Raw genomic sequence first — 14,811 nt, 5'->3', positions numbered from 1 at the left:
TCGTGGCCCCACTTTGAGAACGTTGTGTCACAGGTACAGGGCCGGCTTTAGGCCTATTCCACCAATTCTCCCGAATCGGGCCCCGTACCTAAGAGGGCCCCGTGCCCAGTGAGAATCCCTTCCCTGGCTAGAGGCGCCTTTTTAATTTTTACTCAGCTGGCGGCGCTTCATGTCTTCAGCAGCACTTCAGCAGCGGGTCCTTCGCTCACTCCGGGTCTTCGACGGCACTTCGGCGGCTGGTCCTTTGCTTGCTCTGGGTCTTCGACGGCACTTCAGTGGCGGGTCCTTCAGTGCCGCTGAAGACCTGGAGTGAGTGAAGGACCCACCATCGAAGTGCCGACGAAGACTCAGAGCGCCTCCCGGTGAGTACAAGCCCCACATGTTTTTTTTTTACATGTTTTTTTTTTAAAGTCATCCCTGCTGGGGCCCCGTTTAAACTGTTTGAATTGGGCCCCACACTTCCTAAAGCCGGCCCTGCTCAGGTATTGATTAAAGCACACAAACGTCCCTAGGGGATGTTAAGAGAAAAGCTCATTCTCCTGCAGCAAGGCTTTTGGGTTGGAGGATGCAAACAAGAAAAGGAGCATTGCTCCAGATTAGCCCTTCAGTTTGACAGCACTTAGCCCTGATACCTCACTTGGCATTTCCAATCACTGAGCAAACGTTAACTGCTTAATCCTCCCAGCAGCTGGAGGTAGGTAAATAGGACTCACTCTTCTTCAGAGGCAGACTCACCAGCTCAGGTGCAGTGACTTGCACAAGGCCAAGGGCAGCACTTCACTACTCTCCAGTACTGGTCCCAGCCCAGCAGCTTACAGCAGCAGCAATGCTGCAGGGCTTGTGAAGGTTACGGTCATGCACATTTCTGTAAGGAAGAGCTGGAGTCCAAACTCAGGAGTTCCTGGCTCCTCGGCCCATGTCCAATCTATACTTTATTTGCATTGTGGTAGAACGTAGCAGCCCCCCTGAACACCAAAGCCCCATTGTCCTGGGTGCTGCAAGTACACAGTGTAAGGGACCGACTGTCCCTCCCCCAAAGAGCTTGCAATCTAAAGGAAAGACAAAGGGTGGGGAAAACGTTACAGGTGAAGAACTGACACAAAGTGACTTGCCCAGTGTGATGCAGGAAGTCTGTGGTACAGCAGGAAATTGAATCCAAGTGTCCTGAGTCCAAGGCCAGGGCCTTATCCAGAGGACCAGCCTTCTCTGTCTAGTAAGCCCCCTAGCTTTCCTTATTAGAAGGCTTTGGCTGCCATCAGGAGCTCTCAAGTCCAGTTCAGCCTCCCTTACTACCATTGATTTCAGTGGGACTGTTTGTCTAGTTAGGGTATTAATCAACCTAAAGATGGCAGAACTGGAAATCTGTGATTGTTAGGGGATATTATGGCCTATACTCTCCTTGCATCTGTCTCATCTCAGGTTTTAGTCCACTGACAGCTCCATGAATCAAGCATTCATTGCTAATTCAGAGCTGTTGGTGAAGACATTTACAGCCCTGTACCCAGTCCCACAGCAAGAGAACAAGAGAGCATCGCTCCACTAAATCAGTGGCCAGGAAATGCAGTATTCATAAAAGCAAACTATTTTTTCAGCCTACCTGCAATTCACCCAGGCGCTGAGGGCTCAGCACAATCTCTGCACACCATGCTAACCCAGTCGGGCTTCGGTGGGACTCAGGAGGTGCTGGCCTGTTGCACAAGGGTGAATCTCATCTGCAGTGCAAGGCCAGCCTGCAGCATTTTCTGCCTCAGGAAGTCAGGTAGCTGTGCTTAAGGAAGGGCTGGCAAACTGGTGTAATGCTACATGCTAAGATATGGGTAATCAAACTTCATGCTTCATGGCATAAGGTGATGCCTCAACATAGCATAGCTGGCCAGGTGCATATTAGTATGAGGGGTTTTCTCCAGTCCTCTGATGCATCAGCTATTAGCCATGGCTGGAGCCAGGATTCTGGACTTGAGGGGCCTGCTATGGTTCCTCCAACTCCCATGTTCCTCTTCCTCCTAGAGGTTCCTGCCTTCCTTCCTAGACACAGACCGTCAAGGTGCTGCATTGTTCTTCCAGGTGCCTCAGGGAGAGTGGAACAATACGCTGTCTCGGGACAAAGATAACGAGATCCCGTGCCGGCGCATGCGGAGCGGAAGCTACATCAAAGCCATGGGGGATGACGACAGCGAAGATTCAGAAACCAGCCCCAAACCATCCCCGAAAACTGCGGCTCGGAGGCAGAGTTACCTCAAGGCCACCCAACAGTCTCTGAGTGAGCAGAGCACAGCACCCAGGTAACCAGCTCAGGACTCCTTTGCACCCAGGTGCTCCAGTGTCAATCCCAGGGTGGGCCATGGAACATATAACCTGGAGCATTGCATGCTGGGCCTTCCAGCATCCATGTTGAAGATGGGTTGGGGTGCCATCTCCTTCATTTTTTCCAGCTGAGTGTGACCTTCAGCCTCATGGGAAGTTATCAATGCTGCCCTCATTTGGGCAGAGGTTGGGCACCCTGGGAGAGGGAGGTTGGGAAGCAGGGAGCGAGAGGAGAAAAATGGGAGGATGAAGATAAGGTGGAGAAATGGAGCAGTTGTTTGTCCCTCAGTGATTCTAAACTAACCCTAGGTGTGTGAAATTGCACAGAATCTCTGTCCCCACAACATTTTGGTTCGGAGAGTAGGAATAAGACATAGAGACAGTCCTGAGGCGGTGTATCTTGCCTTCAGTGAAGCTACACTGGTTTACACCTAAGAGGATCTGGCTCTTAAAGAGAAGTGAAGCTTGAACAAGGCAAAGCTGCTTAGACATGGAAGATGACTTGTAGCAGGTTGTCTCCCAGCGTGGCCACATGTTCACATTCATATGCTGGCCTTTGGTCCCAGAATCCCTTTGCACCGTGGCACCTCCTTTGATGTGCTACTGCAGCTAATCTGAAGGATTCTGGGGAGCATCTGTAAGTGAAAGGCACCAGCAACAAGATGCATGGGATAGGGGACTGGGTGGGTTGCCAAGCTGGGTGGAGGATAACAGCAAGAAAAGATGAGACCAGGAGAGGGGAGCCAAAGCCAAGTATTGGGGGTTGGGGGGAGGTACCAGCTGTCTGGGATCCAAACAGAAAGTGAAGCAACTGGACCGTAGCAAGGTGAGAGTGAGAGGTAAGGAGGTATATGGAGCAGGTGCTGCTACATACACCCTGTAAACAGCTGCTCCCTTAGCAGCCTGTGGGCTCTCCCCGAACTAGCTGTCCTGGTGCTGATTTCCCCAACCCTTTAACAGCATTGGATTGAAATTCACAGAGGAGACACTGCCAACTCCAGTAAGGACAGAGAGCAAGCACAAAAGGACCAGGAGGGGATAGATGTGGAGACAGGAAATTAACCAAATGTGATTTGGCTTGAAATAATACAAGCTAATATGTCCGGGGGGAAGTAATCAGAGACACCAGCAGGGCAGGGAGTGCTGGGAAGCAGCAATGTGCAGAGACCTCGGCGCAGTAGTGGATTGCAAATGAGATGCAGCTTTACCACATGATAAGGAGGGAACAAGAACATGGTTTGGAGGGTGGCATTGTGAGAGCATCTAGTCACCAAACACGGAGGTAACAGCCCCCTATTCAGGGGCTTGGCTCTCCTGTTACCGCACCGCTTTGAACCCAGTGACTTCCATATGGGTTCTCCTGATTCACAGCAGCATAGGAGAGGAGAACCAGGCCCTGCACATCTCTGGGGCGTCCAGCCCTTGGGTATCACATTCAGCTCTGCACACCTCAGTCCCAGGAAAAAGTGGACAAGCTGGGAGGAGTTCAGCAATGCCGTGACTTAGTAGGCAAGATCAAAAGAACGAAATACATCCAGATGGCCAAAGGACGACAAAGGGGAGGCAAGAGAGCTGCCTTCCATAAGGCCACCCAGGAGCCGGGAGGAGTTATTTGGAGCCATAGGATGACACTCAGCCAAGGAAAGTGTTGCCTGGCACTCAGGCAGTGAGCTCTGTCAGACTGTACACTAGTGCCCCAAGGGGAGCAGTGCACGCCCTATTGCTTGGGATGGGTAAGCCAAAGCATTAGGAAATGTGCTCTAGGGACCATTAGAGAGACAAGGTGGAGGAGGTGATATCTTTTGTTAGACCAGCTTCTGTTGTGGGGAGAGACAAGCTTTCGAGCCACAGAGTTCTTCTTCAGGGCTGGGCTTAACATGGACTGGCCCGGCTACAACTACACTGCACTATAGAGACCCTGTGCACTGGCCCTAGGAGGCTGGACTAGAGGGGGGTGAATAGGGGCTTGTCTACACTACAGGTTAGGTCAGTGTAACTTATGTCACACAGGGGTGTGAATAAGCCAACCCCTAAGTGGCATGAGTTAAACCGACATAAGCGCCGGCATGGACAGCGCTACCTCCTCTCACAGAGGTGGAGTTATTATGCCAAGGGAAGAGCATTTTCACTGGATGTGCTACAGTGACCCAACTGCACCGGGACAGCTGGAGCACTTCTAGTGTAGACTAGCCTGAGGTCTCTTCCCTCTCTAACTCCTGTACCTGAGTGAATAAAGTCACACGCCCCACATTCTGGCCTGTGCCTAGCTCTGTTCTTCTGACCTTTGCCCTGATCCCTCATTCCCAAGTGGGCAAGAGAAATGGGAAGATCTGGGCACAAACCACACATATCCAGACTAAATAAAAACCCCACCCAGATGAGGGGCTGCTGCAGGACTAACTGGTGAATAGAGAATTCCACCCTCTCTTGCAACAATGTGAGGCCTAGCGCCATCTGCTGGCCACTCCTCCTTGCTTTTCCTTCACCTCCAGTTGTTTTTAGGTGCCACCTGTTTAGTGTCTCATCACTTATCAGGAGTGGGCCGTTCAGATCCAGACTGGCCAACAGGTCTCAATAGCACCTGCTGCTGCTCCTGCCCATTCCGGGATTCTCACCAGCTGTGGGGAAACCTTCCCGGAGTTGCCCATTAAAACTGGCCTGGGCTTGGTGAAAAGGCCGATGGATGAGACTGGTTATCTGCAGCAAAACCAGCGGGTTGAGTCTCCAGTGTTGGCCAAGATAAAGGGGGATCTGACCTTCAGTACCGGGGTACAGCGGAGGAGTCCAAGTAGGAATAGGGAGATGAGGAATCTCAGTATCTTGATAGATTGAATGGAGGTGCAGAACAGTGAGTCAGGTCTCCTGGGTTCTGTTCTCAGCTCTGCTACAGACTCACTGTGCGACCCTGGGCAAAGCGCTTGCTCACATTCTGCCTCAGTTTCCCCAATGGCAAAATAGTCTTAATAGTATTGACCTACCTCATGTGGGCCGGGGGGGAGTGTGGATAAAGTGCATGGGAGTGGAAGGCGCTATGCATGCACAAAATGCTGCTGCTAATTCTCCTGACACTGCTCCTACCCATCACACTGCTCCTGCTCCAGCAAAGAGAGGTATGCGTGTTCCCCAAACAGCTGGAGAGAGCCCCCTTGTGCAAAGTCATCTCAGCAGCTTGATGAAAGTGCCAAACATGGTAGTGCAGAGGGTAAGGGACGCCGCTCCTTGCAGGACACCTGAGGTCAGCCAGTGGATTCCCGCCATCTGGGCTGGGCTGTCTTGCACAGGGCCCTTGACTGGCACTTCCCTCCTCTGTTGGTCCAACAGAAGCCCAAGGCTGTTAACTTCCAGGGCACAGTGTGAAGTCTAACCCTGCCGTCCACACTCAGGCAAGCCCCTCTGTGGGAGATTTGCCTAAGGATGCACTGACTGAGTAAACCCCCCATCAGATTTGGGCCCAGCTTGCTCTCCTTGTAGGTGGTCGGCCTGGGTAGGTGATGGGGAGTGTTGGAGGGGAACCGTGAGGGGGTAATGTTGCTGTTACTTTTTATTGGTGCATCTGACAAGCCCAGAGTCAGTGTAAGGGGACAGTATTAAATCCCCCTGTGGCCTCCTTTCCCAGCTCATTTCCCTAGCGATCTGTTTGGAAGCAGGATGAGTGAGGAGTGATGGATAAACAGCCCAGGATCCTTCGTTACTCGTGCCAAGCAGCACCTCATTAGTTGGCTGGACACAAACACTTGCCAAAGTACCCTGCTGGGGGGGCTGGGCTATTCATCAGAACCCTGACCAGAAGAGAGGGGACTACGATGACCTCCATGACAGGTGATCACATCAGGATGAGGGGCATTGGGGCCAGGTTCAAAGCTCATTGGAGTCAATGAGAAGACTCCTGTTGATGTCAGAGGGCTTTGGACCGGGCCCTCAATGGCAAGGTTGGTCATGGACTCCAGCGGGAGCAGGTCCAGTTTGTTTCTTGGATCCTTCGAAGAAGCCCTGAGTTACGTGTTGGTGGCTGCACAGAGTCTGGCAGGGTGAACCCAGCTGCCCGCTTTCCCAGGCCTGCTGCAAAGCATCCTGCATTGCAGGCTGTAGGGGTCACTGCATGGCACTGCCCATGATCAGCCATCCAGAAGTGGCACTAGGCATTCCTTTAAAATATGGCCCATGAGAGTCCCAGAGCCCTGCTTAGCAGGCGAGTTTGGGGAGGAAAGGGCTTAGACCTCTGTGCTTCCCCGCAGATTCAGCATGCCTGACAGTGCTTGAGGTGCAATTCTATGGAGCAGTATTGCCACCCAGTGGCCATTGAGAGCTATCCTGGCCAGGTTTATATATGTCTGTATAAACCAGGGGTTGGCAACATTTCAGAAGTGGTGTGCCAAGTCTTCATTTATTCACTCTGATTTAAGGTTTTCCATGCCAGTCATACATTTTAATGTTTTTAGAAGGTCTCTTTCTATAAGTCTATAATATATAACTAAACTATCGTTGTGTGTAAAATAAATAAGGTTTTAAAATGTTTAAGAAGCTTCATTTAAAATTAAATTAAAATGCAGGCAGTGTGAGTGCCACTGAAAATCAGCCTGTGTGCCACCCTTGGCACGCGTGCCATAGGTTGCCTATCCCTGGTATAAACCAATGTCCCAAGAAAGTTCCTGTGGAACTTTTTGCCAGAAGATGTTGGGAAGGTCAAGACTATAACAGGGTTCAAAAAAGAATTAGATAAATTCATGGAGGATAGGTCCATTGATGGCTATTAGCCAGGGCAAGGATAGTGTCCCTAGCCTGTGTTTGCAAGAAGCTGGGAATGGGTGACAGGGGATGGACCATTTGATGATTACCTGTTCTGTTCATTCGCTCTGGGGCACCTGGCATTGGCCACTGTCGGAAGACAGGATGCTGGGCTAGATGGACCTTTGGTCTGATCCAGTATGGTCAGTCTTATGTTCTTAAGAGATAACCCAGTGTTCCTGTATCATCCCAGGGGCTGCCCAGGTTAGGCACAGATGGAATTTATCCATCATGGATCACTGGCTCAGAGAAATCAGGATTAATTTGAAAGGAATATTTACCAGCACCTGAACTAGCCTACCACACCTGTGATGTGGCCTAGCATGTCTGGGACATGGCCCAGAATGTGTATAACATGGCCTTGCACATCTGTGGCATGAGCAGAGATGCTGTTGGACCTGCTGTTTTCCCTATCTCCTGCCTAAATGAGTCACCCTCCCCTGAACCACATCCCATCCCCCTTCCATCTTGTCCTCCTGAAAAGCAGAAAGGAGGACCCCCCAGCCCCTGTTCCTTCCTGGGAACTGAGATGAACACAGATTAGCTGTTGCCCTGTTTCATGATTGCTCCTTCCTAGGTTCAGCTGTCACGCTGGAGGGATGAAATCCTCATGAGTAGCCAAGGTGTCTCCAGCAATGCCAACCCCAAACATTCAGAAATCATGAATCAGTCACCCAAAATCATGGGGGGGGTCTTTAGAATTTGCCTTGTGGTGTTGGAGCTTTTAGGGGTCACGTTTTCAAGCTTTCCTCTGCACCCACAAGGGCTAGAGACGAAAACTGAAAGCTGAGAGTGTCAGCTTTAAGAAAAACCACCAATGTTGCAAGTCTTGCAACAAAATCGCAAAAGTCAGCAACACTGTGTGTCCTGATGCAATGAATATGAGAGCCAATATAACGCCAGAGGTAGATAGATCTGAGTATGTACATGACAACCCCTACCCCATCAAAGCAACAGAAAATCTTTTCATGTAGGCAAACATCTCCCACTATCAAAGCTTGTCTCTGAGCCCTGTCTCCTGGGCAGGGCACAAGCTGCAAGAAGACTGTCATACAAGAGCGCTGATAAGCACTGTGTATGGCGTTGGGTAACCGGAGTGCCATAGGGCCCATTTTATACTGTGTGTTACAGCAGTTCCCTCGCGGTGCCGGCGCTAGGTGCCATGCACACACAGTGAGGCCCTGCCCTGAAGAGTTGGCAATTAGAACTGCTCAGGAATTTCATGGACTAAGCCATTTTCCATCGAACCCCCTCTTGCTGACCAGCCCCAGTTGCAGTCTAGAGGCAGAGAAAAGGCCAAGAGGTGAGTTGCCTAGGCCAGCAGTAACACAGCTAGGAAAAGACCCAGGTTGCCTGACTCCCAGTCTCACGCCCTAGCAACTGACCCAGGCTGCTGTTGTGTCTGATGCTTGCTGTTCATGCTGTCCCCCAGAGTGCAGGAGAGTCCAGCATGGCAGTCAGCGCCTAGGCTAACCCCCCCATGGGCTGGTTTAATTTGGGGGATAGTGACAGGGGAGTGGTGTCTGGCATCCATCCTTTCCCCCCACCCTTTCATTTCAACACACTGAAAGGCCTCACATCTGTGCTAGCTGTGGGTCTGCCTGCCCGAACTCAGCTTAGCCAAGCCTCAGGCAGCTCTCAAAAGCTCAGCAAGGTGCTTCCTTCTACTCCTGTCCTCCCAGCACTGAATATGAGGCCCTGGATTCTTGGAGCCTGATTGGCTTCTGGGTTCCCTTGCACTGCATAAATGAGCCCAGCGGAGAGTGCCAGAGCGCTTGCCCTTTCCTGCAGATGGAAGGCTTGGCTGGCTGCACTGAGGGTTATTTGCCAACCCCCATGACTGCCTCTCTCATCTCCTGCTAGGCTGGGGCTTCCTCTCAGTCTCTCTCTCCCTTTGCCCCGCAGGAGCCTGGACCGTCTGGACTCTGTCGAGATCCTCTTGCCTCCAAAGTTCCCAAGCTGGGAGGAAGAATATAACCAGCTCACTGACAATATTGATGAGTCCAGCTGCATCAGCCAGGTGAGCGTGAGCAGCATCAGTTCCACCCAGAGCCAGCCGCAGCAGGGCAGGCAGGATGCAGGTAGGGGTGTTCCAAGAGGAAGGGGATTGGTAGGCGGAAGGAGACAGTAGAGTGGGTGGGGGGAAGGGATTTTCCTTTGGGCCACAAAACCAAGCAGGGCGCGTGCAGCTGATGAGAAGCTACTGTCTATCAGCATTGCCAGTGCACCCAAATTCAGGCATGTGACCTCCTGCTAGGCCAGCAAACAGCTCTGCTAATGCACTGGAATCCTGATCTATAATAGCCCCCTCCACACAGCTCTGCCAATGCCGCTGAATTCAGACCTGGCTACCCACTGGGATTTCAGTCCTGGGGCCCACCACAGCCCTGCAATTGGACATTAATGATGAAATACAGACCTGCTGCTGCCCTAGGCCTTGGCGTCTGTAGATCTCTGCCATTCAACTCAGGGCTTGTCTACACACAGAGACACTGGTTTAGCTAAAGATGTGATGTTGCAGCAATTGAATTAAACCAGTGCTGCTTTGTGCGGAAACACTCAGCAGCACTTTAAACCTGGTTTATATCCATTTAGCTTACAAATTAACAGTTGCAACCTGTGCCGAAGTGAGCCTGGTTTACACAGATGTAAGAGTGTCTGCACACAGCACTACATGGCTTTAACTCAGCTGATGCTGTGAGAGATGCGAGACCTTGGAAGTGAGGAAACTTCTATTCTAGTGAGATGTGCCAGATGCCATAGCCACCGGGATTAGTAATAAACTTTTGTTTCTGGAAATGGTATCTGTATCTTTGGGAGCTAGGTGTTGTATTCTAGCTCTACTGGGGAGGGCTACCAAACAGCCTCCAGGAACCAAAATCAGTGGGGGTTAATTACTGCAAATCTTTGGAGCTGTTCCTTCTCCTTGGAAGTATCACTGACTGGGGGACTGCAGAGACTGATTCGGACTGGGTTCAAGAGGACCAGGAGACAAAGAAAAAGCTTGTAATGAAAAGGGCCAGCCTGAACTGTCTGGGGGTGGGGAGCTCCTTATGATCCACAAACTGGCATGAGATTGTAACCAGGAGGGCAAACCCCTGCTGGAAGGGTTTGAAAAACGGGAAACATCCTAGGGTCTCCCTGTGGAAGATGGGTAACCCCTGGTAAGCACAACATGCGTGTAGACTGTCTGTTGTTTTATCCTCTGCTTTCTCTGTAATGCTTTTGTCCTAAAATAAATGTACTGTGCTTTGTGAAAGCTGGGAACCATTGTCATTGTCCCTGGGGGAGAGTGAGCAGCAGCCGCTGGACCAAGGTTACACCTGCTGGGATAAGCACAGTGAATTGCAGGGGCACTGCAAGCCTGAAGTCCCAGTCTGAAGGGAGAGGGATGTGGGTCGCCACTCAGAGAGGGGATGGTTGGAGGCCTGAGGCCTAACAGGGTGTCCCTGAGCACACCACGGAACCCTGGAACTGGTGCAACTTTGTGTGCAGGCCAGGTCTAAACAGACGGGCTCCCTCACCAGCCCAGGAAAGAGTAAGTGCTCTGCCTAAGGACACGTCTGCAGTACAAACTTACATCAGCACAGCTGCACTGAGGCAGCTACGCCACTGTTGTGCTTAGGATGAAGATGCTCTAAACAGAGGGGAGAAGGCTCTCCCGTTAGCTCCATAACGTCACCTCTGGGAGAGGTGGTAGCTATATCAGCGAGAGAAGCTCTTCCACCTACACAGCTCTGTCTACATGGAGAGTTACGGTCGCTATAACTATGTCGTTCGGTGGGTGGATTTTCCACACACCTGAGCGATTTAGCTATAGTCAAGTGTGTAGTGTAGGCCTGGCCTGTCTGTTTCAGACCCTCGCCTCAAGGCACAACTCATTATCTCAGCCCTTAGAAAGAGGACACGCCCTGCCCTTAAATCCCTTGCTGGAGATTAGACAGGCAGGTAGCCCTTAGCCTTTTCCAGACTGTGTTACCCAGTCAGACTAGGTCTCCATCAGTAACAGCAGACCGTGTCTCTCTACACACGTGCACACACAGACACACATACATCATGCTGCTCCTGAGCCTTCCCTGCTCACACACTGCCAAGTTTGCCATAGCACGTGCTGAGTGAAGGCAGCCTGGTGTAGTGATTGGAGCCCGGGGCTGGACATCAAGAATTCAGAGTTCTGTTCCCAGCCACTAGTGAGTGCCAGAGAGCAAGATAGGCCAATATTCTAAAGCAGGGGTCAACAACCTTTCAGAAGTGGGGTGCCGAGTCTTTATTCACTCTCATTTAAGGTTTTGCGTGCCAGTCATACATTTTAACATTCTTAGAAGGTCTGTTTCTATAAGTCTATAATATATAACTAAACTATTGTTGTATGTAAAGTAAGTAAGGATTTTAAAATGTTTAAGAAGTTTCATTTAAAATTAAATTAAAATGCAGAGCCCCCCAGACCAGTGGCCAGGACCCAGGCGGTGTGAGTGCCACTGAAATTCAGCTTGTGTGCTGCCTTTGGCATGCTTGCCATAGGTTGCCTATCCCTGGAAAAGTTTAATGCTCCAATCCAGGTGTTTGGATTTGGGATTGTAGTTCCTTTACCTCTCAGTTTCTCCATCTGTAAAATGGGGATAGATCTTTGTAAAGCACTTTGAGATCCTCAAGGAAAGATGCTAAATAGATGCCAAACGTTATCCACCAGGGAGTATTTATTACAGTTAATTATTATTCTTTGTAGATCACCAACTACGTAATGGGTGTTTTGCTGTCCAGACACTTAGCTAGAGACCAGCACACTCATTCCATATGTGAACTAATCTCTGGGGATGTCTACACTGCAGCTCGGGCAGACATATCTACATTAGGCCTGATTGAGCTTGCGCCTTAGAAAGAGAAGTGCAGCCATGGTAGGGTGAGTGGTGGGAAGGGCTAGCCACTCCAAGTTCATACATAGTGTCTTGGACAGGTTTGCCCTTGTGGCAGCTAGCCTCTCCTGCCATTATACTGCTGTGGCTATTTTGATTGGCCTAGCTTGATCAGAGCTAGCAGGGATATGTCTGTTCAGTATCTTCACCAATGATTTGGATAATGGTATAGAGAGTACACTTTTAAAGTGTGCAGACAATACCAAGCTGGGAGGGGTTGCAAGTGCTTTGAAAGAAAATTCAAAATGGTCTGGACAAACTGGAGAAATGGTCTGAAGTAAATAGGATGAAATTCAATAAGGACAAATGCAAAGTGCTCCACTTAGGAAGGAAAAATCAGTTGCGCACATACAAAATGGGAAATGGCTGCCTAGGAAGGAGCACTGCGGAAAGGGATCTGGGGCTCATAGTGGATCACAAGCTAAATATGAGTCAACAGTGTAACACTGTTGAAAAAAAAAACCCAAACATCATTCTGGACTGTATTAGTAGGAGTGTTGTAAGCAAGACACGAGAATTAATTCTTCTGCTCTACTCCATGCTGATAACTGGAGTATTGTGTCCAGGTCTGGGTGCCACATTTCAGGAAAGATGTGGACGAATTGGAGAAAATCCAGAGAAGAGCAATAAAAATGATTAAAGGTCTAAAAAACATGACCTATGAGGGAAGATTGAAAAAATTGGGTTTGTTTAGTCTGGAAAAGAGAAGACTGAAAGGAGGACGTGATAACAGTTTTCAAGTACATAAAAGGTTGTTACAAGGAGGAGGGAGAAAAAAATGTTCTTGTTAACTTCTGGGGATAGGACAAGATGCAGTGGGTTTTAATTGCAGCAAGGGCAGTTTAGGTTGGACATTAGGAAAATCTTCAATGTCAGGGTAGTTAAGCACCAGAACAAATTGCCTAGGGAGGCTGTAGACTGTCTGTCATTGGAGGTTTTTAAGAACAGGTTAGACAAACACCTGTCAGAATGGTCTGGCTATTACGTAGTCCTGCCTAGATGACATTGCAATCCTACACTTCTATGGTTCTGAGTTGGAGACTGCACCTTCCAATTTCAGTATAGCCATACCCTGTGTCTGAGCCCAGATCTCTAGTGGAAACAGCAGGGTGTATTATTCCTTCTGGGCCCAGGGCAGAGGGAATTCTTAGCTTGTGCTCAACCCCAGACTAAGGTTACTGTCTAAAATCTCAATCCAGCTCCCAATTAAGTAAATGAGAGAGTTTCCCTGGACTTCACTAGGAGTTGATCGAGATAATAAGTATAAATGATCGCTGAGATGTGCTGGGAGATCCCAGTATACAATATTCACTTCCATTTCAATAGCTTTATTGGCATGACAAAGGATACGAATGTTACCAAAGGGAACACGCCAAGTGTCTTGATCAAACTCAGCCCTGGTGTAACTCTGTTGCTTCACTGGACTTCCACCTGCCTAAACAAGGAATGACTTTGTCCCTCCAAACTTGAGATGTGTTTTGCAGCAGTGATGGGGTTCTGTAGACCATTGACCCACACCCCAGGTCACAACAAGCACTAATGCTAATGCAGGACTTGTCCCAGCCTGTCCATCTGGTGTGTCTGTCCATGTGTGATTCGGTGGCAGGTTGTGAGGCTGTTTGTGATGTTGTCTGTTGTCCTCCCAAAGCTGGGTGCAGTTTTTCTTCCTCTCTTTGGCCATTTCTAAGAGCTCCCCAAAGCATCTTTCATACTTTGTCCAGTGAAGCATCTTTCATACTTTGTCCAGTGAAGCGGACAATGATTTCTCTCCATTCCAGTGTCTCTCATGTCATGCTGATTTGCAAGGCTGCCACCTAGCCAATAGAGATAAGCCCAAGTCGCCGAGTTTTCTGTAGATTTGGATATATAGCCAACCTTCCCTAAAGTCTGAGACTCTTCAGATTTTGGTTTCTGGTTCTGCCCTTTATAGCTATGAGTACCAACAGCCAAGTTCTGATTTGAAAGTAATCCAGGCCTGAATCTTTCCAAATTCTGAACATCCACATTTTGCAGCTGAGCCCATCTGTTTAACGGGCCAAACCAAAGCCCCAGATCTGACCTCTCTTAACTTTAGGGAGATTCTGAATCCAGATTCTCACAGTGATACATCTTGGGTCCACGTCTTGTAGTAAGGTATCTGCTGGAGACAATATTCTGGGTAGGGTCTCAGATCCTGTGGTAATGGGCACAACATACGAATAGACTAGAACAGAGGAACCAGCATGTTGTGTCTTTGCAGCATTCGCTCCAGCAGGCAGTGTGTTGTCTTTCTAAGGTGAAGCAAATACTGTTTGTCTTTGAATAGGATTGATTGTGTCATGGCTCCGTTGTTGAAATTAGGGGGGTTAGTGCAGGCAAGGCCATGCTGTGGTAACACTGGTTCAGTGGTGGTAGTATGGGCATAGACCAGCTCAGGCTGTTGTCTAGCCTTGTTCTGAGCAGGATTAGGTGATGACCTGATTAAAATACCCTCTCCCTGTCTACACCAGCACGCCCACTCTTGCTAGCACCAGTGGAACCGAGCTGATGCCAGAGCAAAGGCAGGAGATGGGCTGTGAATGCTCGGGGCAGGTGCAGCTTGATAAGAACGGGGTGACTCCTCATCCGATTGCTGATTTGCATCTGGCAGAGCCTTGGGGTGGAAGGAGAATATGAAGCGTTGGCTGAGCTGGTGCCAGAAGATGAGCCTTCATGCATGTGTTGCAATCAGCTGTGGGAATGGTTCTGACCCTACTCCTGTGCTCACAGAGTTCCTGGGGATGCTGGCCTGTCGGTGCAGGTTGTCTGCTGGAATTCTGTCCCATTTGTT

The 14,811-nt window shown here is 49.7% G+C and overlaps 1 protein-coding gene across 4 annotated transcripts in view; it reads left to right on the top strand.

The window, feature by feature from the left end:
• DLGAP4 (DLG associated protein 4) overlaps positions 1 to 14,811 on the top strand; it is a 341,768-nt gene that overhangs the window by 244,452 nt on the left and 82,505 nt on the right. For all 4 annotated transcript variants that reach the window (XM_050917280.1, XM_050917281.1, XM_050917283.1 and 1 more), the window contains exons 4-5: positions 2,065 to 2,282; positions 8,995 to 9,109. In XM_050917280.1, the coding sequence (XP_050773237.1) occupies positions 2,065 to 2,282; positions 8,995 to 9,109 (333 nt within the window). The remainder of the gene's footprint in view (positions 1 to 2,064; positions 2,283 to 8,994; positions 9,110 to 14,811) is intronic.

This window comes from Gopherus flavomarginatus, chromosome 11, assembly GCF_025201925.1.
Source record: "Gopherus flavomarginatus isolate rGopFla2 chromosome 11, rGopFla2.mat.asm, whole genome shotgun sequence".
In the NCBI taxonomy this organism is placed as follows: domain Eukaryota; kingdom Metazoa; phylum Chordata; order Testudines; family Testudinidae; genus Gopherus; species Gopherus flavomarginatus.
The sequence above is the reverse complement of the archived record's forward strand: the minus strand, read 5'-3'. Positions and strand labels throughout refer to the sequence as shown.